This window comes from Bombina bombina, chromosome 6 (assembly GCF_027579735.1).
Source record: "Bombina bombina isolate aBomBom1 chromosome 6, aBomBom1.pri, whole genome shotgun sequence".
NCBI classification, from domain to species: Eukaryota; Metazoa; Chordata; class Amphibia; order Anura; family Bombinatoridae; genus Bombina; species Bombina bombina.
This window is the reverse complement of record NC_069504.1, coordinates 195,436,125-195,454,959: the sequence shown is the minus strand read 5'-3', so window position 1 is coordinate 195,454,959 and position 18,835 is coordinate 195,436,125. Positions and strand designations below refer to the sequence as shown.

At 39.6% G+C, this 18,835-nt stretch overlaps 1 protein-coding gene across 1 annotated transcript in view; it reads right to left on the bottom strand.

Annotated features, from left to right (window-relative positions):
- Positions 1-18,835, bottom strand: part of DOCK4 (dedicator of cytokinesis 4) — a gene marked incomplete at its 5' end in the record, with an annotated part of 608,904 nt that overhangs the window by 209,239 nt on the left and 380,830 nt on the right. The window contains 1 exon segment of the mRNA XM_053716722.1: positions 6,324-6,419. Within this exon segment, the coding sequence (XP_053572697.1) occupies positions 6,324-6,419 (96 nt within the window).

Below are 18,835 nucleotides of genomic sequence, written 5' to 3'. Positions count from 1 at the left end.
CACAACAGAGCAATCAGAATGGTTGAAGCTTGCTCTTGTTTGATGCGGGCCACCACTCGAGGAAGGAGGCATCTATCAGCTCTGACTGGGGGTCCCTGGACCACGACCCATATCTGGGTAGCTTGAAGTTGAGTCTTGACGCCATGAGGTCTATCTCCGGCGTCCACCATCTGTTGCAGTTTTCCGCAAACACCTCAGGATGGAGAGATCATTCCCCCGGATGAAACGATTGTCTGCTGACAAAATCCTCTTCGCAATTGTCCACACCCGGAATGTGGATTGCTGAGATCCAACAGTTGTGGGTCTCTGCATAATTCCAGAATCCGAGATGCTTCCCCCATGGCTAGGGAGCTCCTCGTTCCCCCCTGATGGTTTATGTAAGCCACCGAGGTAATGTTTTCCGACTGGAATCGGATGACTCGGGACGACGCCAGGTGGGGCCAAGCCCTCAGAGCATTGAATATCACTCAATGTTCCAGAATATTTATTGGTAGAATCAACTCCTCTTGAGTCTACCTGCCCTGTGCCCATCTGGCACCCCAAGCAGCACCCCATCCTTATAGAATTGCTTCTTTGGTCACAATCTCCCAGTATGGTCTCAAGAAGGATGTCCCCGGGGACAGCTGTCCCGGGTGGATCCACTAAGAGAGGGATTCCCTCATTCGGTTCAGATAGATCTGAGTGATCGCTGTTCCACTGTCTCAACAAGCATAACTGAAGAGGTCTGAGATGGAACCTGGCGAATGGAATGACATCTATGCTGGATACCATGAACCCAATCACCTCCATTCACCTGACCACAGATGTTCTTGAGGATGTCTGAAGGGCAAGACAGTTGGACGCAATCTTGGAACATCTCTGATCTGTCAAGAATATCTACATGGATATGTAATCTATTATCGTACCCAGAAATTCCACTCTGTTGCTGGGGACCAGAGAACTCTTTCCTTAGTTTATCTTCCATCCATGGGATCGAAAAAGAAGAAGAGCCCTTGAGTGATCCTCCGCGAGACTGCAGGACGGAGCCTGGACCAGGATATCGTCCAGATAAGGAGCCACTGCAACACCTCTTGCTCTCGCAACCGCGAGCATCACTCCCAGAACCTTTGTAAAGACTCTTGGGGCAGTAGCCAGACCGAATGGTAGGGCCAAAAACTGGTAGTGTTGGTCCAGAAATGCAAATCTTAGGAACTTGAAGTGGTCCTTGTGGATTGGTACGTGAAGGTAAGCATCCTTCAGTTCTATTGTCGTCATAAATTGTACCTCTTGAACTAGGGGCAGAATCGATCTGATCATCTCTATTTTGAATGATGGGACTGACAGAAACTTGTTTAGACACTTTAGGTCCAGAATTGCGCGAAACGTGCCCTCCATCTTTGGGAAAAGGTTTGAATAATACCCCAGACCTCTTTCTGCTAGAGGTACTGGGGCGATAACTTTGAGAGAGGAGAGATCCCTCACACAACCTAGGAAGGCGTCTCTCTTCTCTGGTCTTGAAGATAGATCTGACAGGAGGAATCTGCCTCTGGGTGGATGAGTCTTGATTCCTATCCTGTAGCGCTGGGCTATGCCCTCCAGAACCCAAGGGTCCTGAATGACTCTTATCCAGCCCTCCATAAAAAGAGATAGTCTGCCCCATATGCGACCCAGAGACGGATCGGGGGCTGCCCCTTCATGCCAATTTTATCTCAGTGGGCTTCTTACTCTGCTTGGTCTTGTTCCAAGAGTGAGTTGGTTTCTAAGATCCCTTAGACTGCTCGGCTTTTGCGGCAGGCTGCTGGCGTTGAGTCTTGTCCAAACGAAAAGGACGAAAAGAAGAACCCTTGGTTAGGCTTACTTTTCTTATCCTGCGGTAGGCAAGCACCCTTGCCCCCGGTGACCGTGGATATAATAGAGTCCAAACCAGGACCAAAAAAGAGAACCTTTCCCTGAAACGGGAGGAAGAGTAATCGAGACTTGGAAGTCATGTCTGCAGACCACGACTTTAACCACAGAGCCCTACGGGCCAGAACAGAAACACCGGAAGTTTTGGCAATCAGGCGAATAATCTGCATATTTGCATCACAGATGAATGAATGAGCTACCCTTAAGGCCTTAATTAGTTTCTGTATCTCCTCGAGGGGAGTCTCCCCCTCGACCATAGCTGACAGAGCGTCACACCAATAGGTAGAAGCTCCAGCCACCGCAGCGACTGCCACTGCTGGTTGAAAAATGAACCCGGTGAGTTGGAACATCTTCCTTAACATGGACTCCATTTTTTTGTCCATGGGCTCCTTGAACGAAGAGCTATCTTCGAGCGGGATAGTCGTTTAGCAAGAGTGAAAATAGCACCATCCACCTTAGGAATGGCCCGCCACAGTTCGAGCTGCGAGTCCGGAATGGGGAACAGCTTTTTAAAACAAGAAGAAGAGGGGGAGCCAAGTTTCTTCCATTCATTCTTAATAATATTAGTCATTTTAATGGGAATCGGGAAGGTCTGTAGTACCACACTGTCTTTGTAAACCCTATCTAGTTTAGGGATCAAATGTTCCTCCGGCAAATGCTCCATCTTAAATTTAAAATCTGGCTCCCAAAAGAAGCCTCAGCCAAGGCAAAAGTATAAGTGTGAAGAGAGGACCAAGTTGCAGCCTTGCAAATCTGTTCCACAGAAGCTTCATTTTTGAATGCCCAGGAAGAGAAAACAGCCCTCGTAGAATGAGCCGTGATTCTCTCAGGAGGCTGCTGTCCAGCAATTTCATAGGCGAAGCGAATGATACTCCTCAGCCACAAAGAAAAGAAGTAGCCGTAGTTTTCTGCCCCTTACGTTTCCCAGAGAAAACCACAAACAGAGCAGAAGACTGGCGAAACGTCTAGGTTGTGCAGCAGACACTCTTTATGAGAAGATGGGTTAGAACATAAAGAAGGAACAACAATCTCCTGATTAATATTCCTATCCGAAACCACTTTAGGGAGAAACCCTAACTTGGTACGCAAAACTAACTTATCCGAATGAAAAATAAGGTAAGGAGATTCAAACTGCAATGCCAAGAGCTCTGAGAGTCTACGAGCAGACGAAATAGCAACAAGAAACAAAACCTTCCAAGATAACATTTTAATATCTAAGGAATGCATAGGTTCAAATGGAGCCTGCTGAAGAACTCTAAGAACAAGGTTAAGACTCCAGGAGGAGTAACAAGTTTAAACACAGGACTGATTCTGACCAAGGCCTGACAGAACGATTACACGTCTGGAACATCGGCCAGACGTTTATGTAACAAAATAGACTAGGCAGATATTTGACCTTTCAAGGAACTGGCCGATAAACTCTTCTCCAAACCCTCTTGGAGAAAGGCTAGAATTCTAGGAATCCAAACTCTACTCCAAGGGCTTACGAGCCTGAATCATGGTCTCAATGACCGACTCCGAAAATCCCCGCTTAGATAAAATTAAGCATTCAATCTCCAAGCAGTCAGTTTCAGAGAAACGAGATTTGGATGAAGGAAGGGCCCTTGAAGTAGAAGGTCTTTCCTCAATGGAAGTCTCCAAGGTGGAAGAGATGACATCTCCACTAAGTCTGCATACCAGATCCTGCGAGGCCACGCCGGTGCAATGAGGATCACCAACGCCTTCTCCTGTTTGATTCGAGCAATGACCCGAGGAAGGAGAGCGAACGGAGGAAATAGGTATGCTAGACTGAAATTCAAAGGTACCGCTAGAGCATCTATCAGTACAGCCTGAGGATCCCTTGACCTCAACCCGTACCTCGGGAGCTTGGCATTCTGACGATATCCCATGAGATCCAATTCCGGCAGTCCCCATTTGAGAAACAAGCTGGAAAACACATCCGGATGAAGTTCCAACTCCCTGGATGAAAAGTCTGTCTGCTCAGAAAACCCGCCTACCAATTGTCCACTCCTGGAATGTGGATTGCAGATAGACAGCAGTTGTGGGTCTCTGCCAACCAAATAATCTTGGCTACCTCTGTCATAGCTAAGGTACTCTAAGTTCCCCCCTGATGATTGATGTAAGCCACTGAAGTTATGTTGTCCAACTGGAACCTGAGAAACCGGGCTGAAGCTGAGGCCATGCTAGGAGAGCATTAAAGATTTCTTTCAGTTCCAGAATGTTTATGGGTAGAACTACCGAGTCCAAGTCCCCTGAGCCTTTAGAGAGCCCAAGACTGCTCCCCATCCCAACAGGCTGGTGTCCGTTGTCACAATCACCCAGTTGGGTCTGCGGAAGCAAGTTCCCTGAGAGAGATGATCCTGAGACAACCACCAAAGAAGAGAATCCCTTGTCTCCTGATCCAGATGCAATCGTGGAGACATGTCCGTATAATCTCTGTTCCACTGCTTGAGCATGCATAACATCCAAAGGTAAGTTAAAAGTGTATCTTTATTGGGACATCTCCAAACACAGCACAAAAACACGACGTTTCGGTCAGATGACCTTAATCATGTGATCAAGGTCATCTGACCGAAACGTAGTGTTTTTGTGCTGTGTTTGGAGATGTCCCAATAAAGATACACTTTTAACTTACCTTTGGATGGTGCTGTTCTATTTGTGGATTGGACATTATTTGGGGTCACTGGCAGGACCTGGGTACGTGCACCTCCTTGCAGATTGATGCTGTTTTCATTCTTCCATATATTTGAGCATGCATAACTGCAGAGGTCTGAGGTGGAAACGGGCAAAGGAATGATGTCCATGGCAGCTACCATCAGACCGATTACCTCCATACATTGAGCCACTGATGGCCGAGGACAGGACTGAAGCACCAGACAAGAGTCGAAGATTTTTGACTTTCTGACCTCTGTCAGAAAAATTTTCATTGATAGGGAATCTATTATGGTTCCCAAGAACACTACCCTTGTAGCCAGAATTAAGGAACTCTTTCCCAGATTCACCTTCCATCCATGAGAAAGCAGGAAGGATAACAACATCTCTGTGTGGGAGTTATATGTATAATACATTAGTTCTTTGATTTGTAAAATAATGAACAGGAGCAATATTGCCAGATCCCTTAAACGTTGTATGCTCAGACAGATCACAGATCAGTGTTGTGACTGACATTTTGACAGCTGTACCATGCACTTTGGTTTAGCATGCACAACAGAAAGCAGAGGCTTTACATATTTGCAGTTTTTTGTTTACAGTTTAAAAGTTGCATTAAAAATATAAAAAGAACTTGGGAATAATATAGAGCAATGCAGCCACTTCAAAAAATACAGCTCCTGCTCTGTATTATAGAGTTTAAACTGAATTACACAATAAGGCTTGTAAGGGTCAGGGTGTGAGAAAACTTAAAGGGGTAGTCTACTTGAAGATGTTTATGGCTTAAAAAGATAGATAATCCCTTTATTACCCATTCCCCAGTTTTGCATAACCAACACTTATATTAATATACATTTTACCTCTGTGATTAACTTGTATCTAGGCCTCTAAAGACTGCCCCCTTTTTCAGTTCTTTTGACAGACTTGCATTTTAGCCATTCAGTTCTGACTCATAAATAACTCCACGGGAGTGAGCACAATGCTATCTATATGGCACACATGAACTAGTGTTGTCTAGCTGTGAAAAACTGTCAAAATGCACTGAGATAAGAGGCAGCCTTCAAGGGCTTACTAATTAGCATACGAGCCTACCTAGTTTTAGCTTTTAACAAAGAATAACAAGTGAACAAAGCAAATTTGATTCTAAAAGTATATTGGAAAGTTGTTTAAAATTGCATGCACTGAGCTATGAAAGTTTAATTTCGACTAGACTGTCCCTTTAAACTCCAAGATGGTGGCACCCAGTGTTAAGATGCAGAACTTTACTAACCAGCACTTGTAAAGGGTTAAAATAAGATATTGTTTTTAAAGATAACGGCAGCTACAAGAGGAAAAATAATACCATGATGAGTAGTAACCATACTATGGTAGTTGTGCCCAGCAGTTTAATTTCCCTTTAAAGGACCAATAAATACAGTTAAATTTAATAACTGATAAATACATAACAAAAGACAATGCAATAACATTTACCTTGAAATTGAAATGAGCAGCAAAATATTTTCTGAAAAATGTCAATGTTAATCCAATTATTTCTCCCCCTGTATCATGTGACAGCCATTAGCCAATCACAAAATGCATATACTTACAGTATATACTGTGCACATTCACACATGCTGGAGCCTCAGAAAGTGTGCATATGAAAAAAAGTGCACGTTTTAATAGTGGAAGTATATTGGAAAGGTTTGTTGCTTTTTAAACTGAATCATGAAACGTTAATTTTGACTTTAGTGGCCCTTTAAGTCCGAGCATCATCACATGTTAATAAAAGAGAGTAAACTCTGGTCTGTTACCTGTAGTCTAGCAGCCTTTCCATGAGCCTTGTTACAGTTGCAATTAATGACACACCACTTTCTCTCCATGTTTCGCGTTCAATTTTCTTTAGTAGACTTGAAAAAAATAAAAAATAAAGTTTTGTGAATATATAGATAAAGATTTCCTGCAGTGGTAGAATGCAAAATTATAACATTTCCTAATTTTGAATGATTTCTGTCCAGGCCATCATGATATTACTACAGTACAAAATATAGATTTAGCCTGACCCTCGCGCCCCCCCCCCCCCCTCCCTTGATTAATGAGCCAGTCTATAAGAGAGCCAATTTCAAAAAGCACTAATGGTGACCTGAAATGTTGCAGTTTGTGCTAATAAAGATGTTCGGAGTAGCTGTGTATTTATTTTACTTTGTTTTACAGGGTTTTTGTTTTCTACCGTTGCTTTCAAATGATCCTCCCCATAAAAAAATCAGCTCACATCATGGGGAAATAAAAAAAATCTATATAGGTTTTTGAGCAAGGCTACATCATAATTTTTTTTTTTAAAGCTTTAAAATGGTGGATATAAAACAAATGGTACCACAATAATCGTCACAAGTCAACAAATTCAAAAACTTCCCGAAAATAAATCAGTGCCTCATTTTGATCAATGCACATTAAAGGGGCACTAAACACAAATTTTTTTCTTTCATGATTCAGCTAGAGCAGAAATTTTAAGCAACTTTCTAATTTACTCCTATTATCAATTTTTCTTCATTCTCTTGCTATCTTTACTTAAAAAGCAGGGATGTGATGCATAGGAGCCAGCCCATTTTTAGTTGAGAACCTGGGTTATGCTTGCCTATTGGTGGGTAAATGTAAGCCTCCAATAAGCAAGCGCTATCCATGGTGCTGAACCTAAAATGGGCTGGCTAGTAAGATTTGCATTCCTGCTTTTAAAATAAAGATAGCAAGAGAATGAAGAAAAATTAATAATAGGAGTAAATTAGAAAGTTGCTTAAAATTACTGCTCTATCAGAATCATTAAAGAAGAAATGTGGGTTCAGTGTCCCTTTAAGGAGACATAAAAGTGTGATAGAAAAAAGCTCTGCATTACAGCATTTATTACTGCAATATTAATTGTGCAAAACTATATGTGTAACCCCCGCAAAGGGTTAAACACACAAGTAAAGTCAGCTCCATAGCAGAAATACTCTTCTGCTCCAGACCTGAACACTGCCACTTATGGACTCACTGGATCATGTTTAGGAGAAATGAGCAGTGCACTGCCTATGTGAAGGTTAAACACATAGAAGCAATAGCATAATGAGAAAATATTACAGTTTTATGTCCCCTTAAAAAGAAGAGATATACATTAAGCAGACCACTAAAACAGTCACTTCATTCATTCCATTGTTTCATAATATATTTATATATCATATTCTACTGTTATTATCAGCACTTGAAGGGTTAAAACGTTCCAGTAGCATCATATTCCAGGGTCTTGAATCAGTGAAGAAACGTATTACCAATATCACAATTTAAAGAAATCTTACCTAGGATATGGACCAAACAGAGGAATTCTAATCCAGGAAGCATTGACAAAAAATAATGTTAAGATTATCCACAAAATGAAAGTAAAAAAAAAAGCATTTCATTATTTTAAATCATATAAAAGTATGCTTCAACAACAGATTATTATAAAACATTATAAATAAAAATTGAAAAATTAGGTAGACAAATACAGAAAAATACAAATGTTGTATACTATGGAAAGAAATATTAAAATTAAGATTGCACAAATTAACAATCTTGAAAGTTCATTAGAATTGTTTCCACTGTGAATTGACGCTTTTGCATCACTGCTAATAAATGAAAGGGACAGTTAACATCAAAACTGTTATTGTTTAAAAAGTTAGATAACGCCTTTACTACACATTCCCCAGCTTTGCACAACCAACATTGTTATCTTAATATACTTTATAACATTTAAACCTCTAAATTTCTGCCCGTCTCTTAGCCACTACAGACAGCCTCTTATCACGTGCAATTAGCTTTTCACAACAAGAGACTGCTAATTCATGTGGGCCCTATAGATAACATTGTGCTCTCTCCTGTGGAGTTGTGCAGGGCCCGGTACCTATTGCCTAAAATGCAGGTCAGAAGATAATAAATAGTCATTTGATCACGGGCTGTCAGAAGAGGCTTAGATACAAGGTAATCACAGGGGTTAAAAGTATATAAATATAATCATGTTGGTTGTGCAAAACTGGTGAATGGGTAATAAAGGGATTATCTAACTTTTTAAACAATAAACATTTTGGAGCTGACTGTGCCTTTCAGTCAAATTCAAACAATTTTGTTTAGTTCTCTTGGTATCTTTTGTTAAAGAGTGATACTGGTTTGAGTTTAGGAGAGGGCACGTGTCTTTAGCTATCTGGCAGCAGTGTTGGCAACAAAGTTGATAGCAAAGTTATAGTTAGAGTGCTAAAGACACATGTACGCTCCTAAGCCCTTATCAGCCTACTTAGGTCTACTCTTCAACAAGGGATGCCAAGATAACAAAACAAATTTTATAGTAGAAGTAAATTATTTAAAATAGCATGCTCTATCTGAATTATCAACATTTAATTTTGACTTTTTTCCAATCTCATGTCACAAGCTTTGCAAAAATAAATAAATAATTAAGTAAAATAACAAAATGTATGCTTACATGATAAATGAATTTCTTTCCGGGCATAAAGAGTCCACGAAACATTCTAATTACTAGTGGGATATTCACTCCTGACCAGCAAGAGGGGGCAAAGAGCACCTTACCCATAACCCCCAGTCATTCGGCTGAAGGGAACGGAAAAATAAGTAACACAAGGATATGGAGGTGCCTGAGGTTTGTACAAAAAAACTGTCGTCTGAATTTAAACAAGGGTGGGTAGTGGACTCTATGCCCAGAAAGAAAGAAATTTATCAGGTAAGCATACATTTTGTTTTCTTTTTTATGGCATAGAGAATCCACAAACATTCTAACTACTAGTGGGAACCAATACCCAAGCTAGAGGACACAGAATGAATAGGGAGGGAAAACAAGACAGACGGTCCTAAACTGAAGGCACCACCGTTTGAAGAACCTTTCTCCCAAAAGAAGCCTCAGCTGAGATAAAAACATAATTTATGTAAGAACTTACCTGATAAATTCATTTTTTTCATATTAGCAAGAGTCCATGAGCTAGTGACGTATGGGATATACATTCCTACCAGGAGGGGCAAAGTTTCCCAAACCTTAAAATGCCTATAAATACACCCCTCACCACACCCACAATTCAGTTTAACGAATAGCCAAGAAGTGGGGTGATAAAAAAGGAGCGAAAGCATAAAAAAAATAAGGAATTGGAATAATTGTGCTTTATACAAAAAATCATAACCACCACAAAAAAGGGTGGGCCTCATGGACTCTTGCTAATATGAAATAAATGAATTTATCAGGTAAGTTCTTACATAAATTATGTTTTCTTTCATGTAATTAGCAAGAGTCCATGAGCTAGTGACGTATGGGATAATAAATACCCAAGATGTGGAACTTCCACGCAAGAGTCACTAGAGAGGGAGGGATAAAATAAAGACAGCCAATTCCGCTGAAAAATTAATCCACTACCCAAATCAAAAAAGTTTCAATTTTTATAATGAAAAAAACTGAAAATATAAGCAGAAGAATCAAACTGAAACAGCTGCCTGAAGTACCATTCTACCAAAACTGCTTCTAAAGAAGAGAAAACATCAAAATGGTAGAACATAGTAAAAGTATGCAAAGAAGACCAAGTCATTGCTTTGCAAATCTGATCAACAGAAGCTTCATTCTTAAAAAGCCCAGGAAGTAGAAACTTACCTAGTAGAATGAGCCATAATCCTCCGAGGCGGGAATCCACCCGACTCCAAATAAGCATGATGAATCAAAAGTTTAAGCAAGATGCCAAATAAATGGCAGAAGCCTTTTGACCTTCCTAACACCAGAAAAGATAACAAATAGACTAGAAGACTATCTGAAATCTGAATAGCTTCAACATAAGATTTCAAAACTCTTACCATATCCAAAGAATGTAAGAATCTTACCAAAGAAGTCTTAGTAAAAGACAATAATTCCTCTCTAATGTTGATAGAAATCACAACTTTAGGTAAAAATTGAAATGAGGATAGCAAAAACCACCTTATCCTGATGAAAAACTCAGAAAAAAGAGACTCACAATAAAGAACAGATAACTAAAAAACATAATTTATGTAAGAACTTACCTGATAAATTCATTTCTTTCATATTAACAAGAGTCCATGAGCTAGTGACGTATGGGATATACATTCCTACCAGGAGGGGCAAAGTTTCCCAAACCTTAAAATGCCTATAAATACACCCCTCACCACACCCACAAATCAGTTTAACGAATAGCCAAGAAGTGGGGTGATAAGAAAAAAAGTGCGAAGCATATAAAATAAGGAATTGGAATAATTGTGCTTTATACAAAAAAATCATAACCACCACAAAAAAGGGTGGGCCTCATGGACTCTTGTTAATATGAAAGAAATGAATTTATCAGGTAAGTTCTTACATAAATTATGTTTTCTTTCATGTAATTAACAAGAGTCCATGAGCTAGTGACGTATGGGATAATGACTACCCAAGATGTGGATCTTTCCACACAAGAGTCACTAGAGAGGGAGGGATAAAATAAAGACAGCCAATTCCTGCTGAAAATAATCCACACCCAAAATAAAGTTTAACAAAAAACATAAGCAGAAGATTCAAACTGAAACTGCTGCCTGAAGAACTTTTCTACCAAAAACTGCTTCAGAAGAAGAAAATACATCAAAATGGTAGAATTTAGTAAAAGTATGCAAAGAGGACCAAGTTGCTGCTTTGCAGATCTGGTCAACCGAAGCTTCATTCCTAAACGCCCAGGAAGTAGAAACTGACCTAGTAGAATGAGCTGTAATTCTTTGAGGCGGAATTTTACCCGACTCAACATAGGCAAGATGAATTAAAGATTTCAACCAAGATGCCAAAGAAATGGCAGAAGCTTTCTGGCCTTTCCTAGAACCGGAAAAGATAACAAATAGACTAGAAGTCTTACGGAAAGATTTCGTAGCTTCAACATAATATTTCAAAGCTCTAACAACATCCAAAGAATGCAATGATTTCTCCTTAGAATTCTTAGGATTAGGACATAATGAAGGAACCACAATTTCTCTACTAATGTTGTTGGAATTCACAACTTTAGGTAAAAATTCAAAAGAAGTTCGCAACACCGCCTTATCCTGATGAAAAATCAGAAAAGGAGACTCACACGAAAGAGCAGATAATTCAGAAACTCTTCTAGCAGAAGAGATGGCCAAAAGGAACAAAACTTTCCAAGAAAGTAATTTAATGTCCAATGAATGCATAGGTTCAAACGGAGGAGCTTGAAGAGCTCCCAAAACCAAATTCAAACTCCATGGAGGAGAAATTGACTTAATGACAGGTTTTATACGAACCAAAGCTTGTACAAAACAATGAATATCAGGAAGAATAGCAATCTTTCTGTGAAAAAGAACAGAAAGAGCGGAGATTTGTCCTTTCAAAGAACTCGCGGACAAACCCTTATCTAAACCATCCTGAAGAAACTGTAAAATTCTCGGTATTCTAAAAGAATGCCAAGAAAAATGATGAGAAAGACACCAAGAAATATAAGTCTTCCAGACTCTATAATATATCTCTCGAGATACAGATTTACGAGCCTGTAACATAGTATTAATCACGGAGTCAGAGAAACCTCTATGACCAAGAATCAAGCGTTCAATCTCCATACCTTTAAATTTAAGGATTTCAGATCCGGATGGAAAAAAGGACCTTGAGACAGAAGGTCTGGTCTTAACGGAAGAGTCCATGGTTGGCAAGATGCCATCCGGACAAGATCCGCATACCAAAACCTGTGAGGCCATGCCGGAGCTATTAGCAGAACAAACGAGCATTCCCTCAGAATCTTGGAGATTACTCTTGGAAGAAGAACTAGAGGCGGAAAGATATAGGCAGGATGATACTTCCAAGGAAGTGATAATGCATCCACTGCCTCCGCCTGAGGATCCCGGGATCTGGACAGATACCTGGGAAGTTTCTTGTTTAGATGAGAGGCCATCAGATCTATCTCTGGGAGCCCCCACATTTGAACAATCTGAAGAAATACCTCTGGGTGAAGAGACCATTCGCCCGGATGCAACGTTTGGCGACTGAGATAATCCGCTTCCCAATTGTCTACACCTGGGATATGAACCGCAGAGATTAGACAGGAGCTGGATTCCGCCCAAACCAAAATTCGAGATACTTCTTTCATAGCCAGAGGACTGTGAGTCCCTCCTTGATGATTGATGTATGCCACAGTTGTGACATTGTCTGTCTGAAAACAAATGAACGATTCTCTCTTCAGAAGAGGCCAAAACTGAAGAGCTCTGAAAACTGCACGGAGTTCCAAGATATTGATCGGTAATCTCACCTCCTGAGATTCCCAAACTCCTTGTGCCGTCAGAGATCCCCACACAGCTCCCCAACCTGTGAGACTTGCATCTGTTGAAATTACAGTCCAGGTCGGAAGAACAAAAGAAGCCCCCTGAATTAAACGATGGTGATCTGTCCACCACGTCAGAGAGTGCCGAACAATCGGTTTTAAAGATATTAATTGATATATCTTCGTGTAATCCCTGCACCATTGGTTCAGCATACAGAGCTGAAGAGGTCGCATGTGAAAACGAGCAAAGGGGATCGCGTCCGATGCAGCAGTCATAAGACCTAGAATTTCCATGCATAAGGCTACCGAAGGGAATGATTGAGACTGAAGGTTTCGACAGGCTGTAATCAATTTTAGACGTCTCTTGTCTGTTAAAGACAAAGTCATGGACACTGAATCTATCTGGAAACCCAGAAAGGTTACCCTTGTTTGAGGAATCAAAGAACTTTTTGGTAAATTGATCCTCCAACCATGATCTTGAAGAAACAACACAAGTCGATTCGTATGAGACTCTGCTAAATGTAAAGACGGAGCAAGTACCAAGATAACGTCCAAATAAGGAAATACCACAATACCCTGTTCTCTGATTACAGACAGAAGGGCACCGAGAATCTTTGTGAAAATTCTTGGAGCTGTAGCAAGGCCAAACGGTAGAGCCACAAATTGGTAATGCTTGTCTAGAAAAGAGAATCTCAGGAACTGATAATGATCTGGATGAATCGGAATATGCAGATATGCATCCTGTAAATCTATTGTGGACATATAATTCCCTTGCTGAACAAAAGGCAATATAGTCCTTACAGTTACCATCTTGAACGTTGGTATCCTTACATAACGATTCAATAATTTTAGATCCAGAACTGGTCTGAAGGAATTCTCCTTCTTTGGTACAATGAAGAGATTTGAATAAAACCCCATCCCCTGTTCCGGAACTGGAACTGGCATAATTACTCCAGCCAACTCTAGATCTGAAACACAATTCAGAAATGCTTGAGCTTTCACTGGATTTACTGGGACATGGGAAAGAAAAAATCTCTTTGCAGGAGGTCTCATCTTGAAACCAATTCTGTACCCTTCTGAAACAATGTTCTGAATCCAAAGATTGTGAACAGAACTGATCCAAATTTCTTTGAAAAAACGTAACCTGCCCCCTACCAGCTGAACTGGAATGAGGGCCGTACCTTCATGTGAACTTAGAAGCAGGCTTTGCCTTTCTAGCAGGCTTGGATTTATTCCAGACTGGGGATGGTTTCCAAACTGAAACTGCTCCTGAGGACGAAGGATCAGGCTTTTGTTCTTTGTTGAAACGAAAGGAACGAAAACGATTGTTAGCCCTGTTTTTACCTTTAGACTTTTTATCCTGTGGTAAAAAAGTTCCTTTCCCACCAGTAACAGTTGAAATAATAGAATCCAACTGAGAACCAAATAATTTGTTTCCCTGGAAAGAAATGGAAAGTAGAGTTGATTTAGAAGCCATATCAGCATTCCAAGTCTTAAGCCATAAAGCTCTTCTGGCTAAGATAGCCAGAGACATAAATCTAACATCAACTCTAATAATATCAAAAATGGCATCACAGATGAAATTATTAGCATGCTGGAGAAGAATAATAATATCATGAGAATCACGATTTGTTACTTGTTGCGCTAGAGTTTCCAACCAAAAAGTTGAAGCTGCAGCAACATCAGCCAATGATATAGCAGGTCTAAGAAGATTACCTGAACATAGATAAGCTTTTCTTAGAAAAGATTCAATTTTTCTATCTAAAGGATCCTTAAACGAGGTACCATCTGATGTAGGAATGGTAGTACGTTTAGCAAGGGTAGAAATAGCCCCATCAACTTTAGGGATTTTGTCCCAAAATTCTAATCTGTCAGGCGGAACAGGATATAATTGCTTAAAACGTTTAGAAGGAGTAAATGAATTACCCAATCTATCCCATTCCTTAGCAATTACTGCAGAAATAGCATTAGGAACAGGAAAGACTTCTGGAATAACCGCAGGAGCTTTAAAAACCTTATCCAAACGTATAGAATTAGTATCAAGAGGACTAGAATCCTCTATTTCTAAAGCAATTAGTACTTCTTTAAGTAAAGAGCGAATAAATTCCATCTTAAATAAATATGAAGATTTATCAGCATCAATCTCTGAGACAGAATCCTCTGAACCAGAAGAGTCCAAAGAATCAGAATGATGGTGTTCATTTAAAAATTCATCTGTAGAGAGAGAAGATTTAAAAGACTTTTTACGTTTACTAGAAGGAGAAATAACAGACAAAGCCTTCTTTATGGATTCAGAAACAAAATCTCTTATGTTATCAGGAACATTCTGCACCTTAGATGTTGAGGGAACTGCAACAGGCAATGGTACATCACTAAAGGAAATATTATCTGCATTAACAAGTTTGTCATGACATTTAATACAAACAACAGCTGGAGGAATAGCTACCAAAAGTTTACAGCAGATACACTTAGCTTTGGTAGATCCAGCAGGCAGAGGTTTTCCTGTAGTATCTTCTGGCTCAGATGCAACGTGAGACATCTTGCAATATGTAAGAGAAAAAACAACATATAAAGCAAAATAGATCAAATTCCTTATAAGACAGTTTCAGGAATGGGAAAAAAATGCCAAACATCAAGCTTCTAGCAACCAGAAGCAAATGAAAAATGAGACTGAAATAATGTGGAGACAAAAGCGACGCCACATCCGGAACGCCGACATTTTTGGCGCAAAATAACGTCAAAAAAATGACGCAACTTCCGGCGACACGTATGACGCCGGAAACGGAAATGAATTTTTGCGCCAAAAAAGTCCGCGCCAAGAATGACGCAATAAAATGAAGCATTTTCAGCCCCCGCGAGCCTAACAGCCCACAGGGAAAAAAGTCAAATTTTTGAGGTAAGAAAAATATGATAATTAAAGCATAATCCCAAATATGAAACTGACTGTCTGGAAATAAGGAAAGTTGAACATTCTGAGTCAAGGCAAATAAATGTTTGAATACATATATTTAGAACTTTATAAATAAAGTGCCCAACCATAGCTTAGAGTGTCACAGAAAATAAGACTTACTTACCCCAGGACACTCATCTACATGTTTGTAGAAAGCCAAACCAGTACTGAAACGAGAATCAGTAGAGGAAATGGTAAATATAAGAGTATATCGTCGATCTGAAAAGGGAGGTAAGAGATGAATCTCTACGACCGATAACAGAGAACCTTATGAAATAGACCCCGTAGAAGGAGATCACTGCATTCAATAGGCAATACTCTCCTCACATCCCTCTGACATTCACTGCACGCTGAGAGGAAAACCGGGCTCCAACTTGCTGCGGAGCGCATATCAACGTAGAATCTAGCACAAACTTACTTCACCACCTCCCTTGGAGGCAAAGTTTGTAAAACTGATTTGTGGGTGTGGTGAGGGGTGTATTTATAGGCATTTTAAGGTTTGGGAAACTTTGCCCCTCCTGGTAGGAATGTATATCCCATACGTCACTAGCTCATGGACTCTTGTTAATTACATGAAAGAAATTGTTCTAGTTGAAGAGATGTCTAAAAAGAACAATACTTTCCATGAAAGTAAATAATGTCTAGAGAAACATATGCTCAAATAGAAGAGCCTGTAAAGCCTTTAGAACCAAATTAAAACTCCAAGGAGGAGAAATTGGCTTAATGACAGGTTTGATAAGAACCAAAGCCTGAACAAAATAATGAATAACAGGAAGGAACACTGCCTTACCCTGATGAAAAATCAGAAAAGGAGATCCACAAGAAAGAGCAGAAAACTCAGAAACTCTTCTAGCAGAAGAGATAACCAAAAAGAACAATACTTTCCAAGAAAGTAATTTTAATGTCCAGAGAACTCAAGGTTCAAACGGAGGAGCCTGTAAAGCCCTCAGTACCAAATTGAGACTCCAAGGAGGAGATATTGACTTAATGACAGGCTTGATACAAACCAAAGCCTGTACAAAACAATGAATATCAGAATGAATAGCAATCTTTCTGTGAAAAAGAACAAAAAGAGTAGAGATTTGTCCTTTCAAATAACTTGCAGACAAAACCAACCTGAAAAATTGTAAAATTCTAGGAATTCTAAAAGAATGCCAAAAGAATTTATGAGAAGAACACCAAGAAATGAAAGTCTTCCAAACTCGATAATAAATCTTTCTAGAGACAGATTTACAAACCTGTAACATAGTATTAATCACTGAGTCAGAGAAACCTCTATGACTAAGAATCAAACGTTCAATCTCCATATCTTCAAATTAAATGATTTGAGAGCCTGATGGAAAAATGGGCCTTGAGATAAAAGGTCTGGTCTTAACGGAAATGTCCAAGGTTGGCAACTGTCCATCCGAATGAGATCCGCATACCAAAACCTGTGAGGCCATGCTGGAACCACCAGCAGTACAAACAAATGCTCCATTAGAATTTTTGAAGAACTAGAGGCGGAAGATATAGACAGAATGATAATTCCAAGGAAGTGTCAATGCATACGCTACTTCCGCCTGAGGATCCCCGGACCTGAAATAGGCCCCTGGGAAATTCCTTGTTAAGACGAGAGGCCAACAGATCTATTTCTGGAAGCCCTCACATCTGAAAAATTGAAAAACATATCTGGGTAAAGACCATTCTCCCGGATGTAAAGCTTGATTAACAGAGATAATCCGCTTCCCAAACGTCTATACCTGGGAAAAGGACCCCAGAATTTAGATAGGAGCTGGATTTAGCACAAGCAAATATCCGAGATACTTTGTCACAGTCTAAAGACTGATAGTCACACCCTGATGATTGACATACACCACAGATGTGATAATGTCTGAAAAAAACAATAAACGTCTCTTCTTCAAAAGAAACCAACTGAAGAACTCTGGAATGCACGGAGTTCCAAAATATCAAATGGTAATCTCACCTCCTGAGATTTCCAAACCCCTTGTGCTGACAGAGAACCTCAGACAGCCTCCCAACCTAAAAGACTCGCATCTATAGAGATCATGGTCCAGGTTGAAAGAATCGAAGAGACCTGTAGAACTAAATGATGGTGATCTTAACCACCGAATCAAAGATAGATAAACATAGAATTCGAAGATTTAAAAAGTGAAATCCTAGAATCCCTGCACCATTATGCAGCATAAAAAACTGGAAAGGTTTTCTATGAAAATGAGCAAAGGAAAATGAATCCAATGCTGCAGCCATAAGACCTAAATTTCCATGCATATATAGCAACTGAAGGAAATAATAGAGACTGAAGGTACCGACAGACGGAACCCAATAAGAAAAAAAAATCACTTATCTGTTAGAGACAAAGACAGTGACACAATCTATCTGGAAACCTAAAAAAGGTGACCCTTGTGTGAGGAATCAAGAGCTTTTGATAAAAAGATCCTCTAACCATGTCCTGAAAAAACAAAATTGAATCATATGAGATTCCGTAGTCTCAGAAAATAAAAATAATCTGAATGAAAACAGAAATGAAGATATGCATCTATTGTATCTAATGAAAACAAATAATGCTATCACTGACCAAAAAAAGTCAGAATAGACCATATAAATACCATTCTAAAAGATGGTACATTTATATAATAAAAAAGATTTTCTATCTTTGGAACAATGAATAGTTTGAATAAAACCCCAAAACCCAGATCCTAAAAATGGAACTGGAATAAATACCCCAGAAGATTCCAGATCTGAGCAGCGCTTGAACCTCAACAGGTGATCAACCGCACTTCAACATTACCCAAAATATATGGGACTGAAACACATTAAGGAAAGTGTTAGCCTTACTGGAATAGCTGGAATATAATAGAGAGAAAAAGACTTCTCACAGACGGTTTTACTTCAAATTTTATTTTGTACCCAAAATCTAAGAATTTTGGACCGAATAGAACCAAAAAAACTTCTAAATAAAAACATGTTACTTGGGTAAGAATTTAGAATTTTTTTCTTTAGTAAGAACAACCAAACTAAAATAAGCTTAAAGTTTTAGTCTAAGAACTTAATCTTGAAGCCCAGAGTAACAGTTAAGAATTGA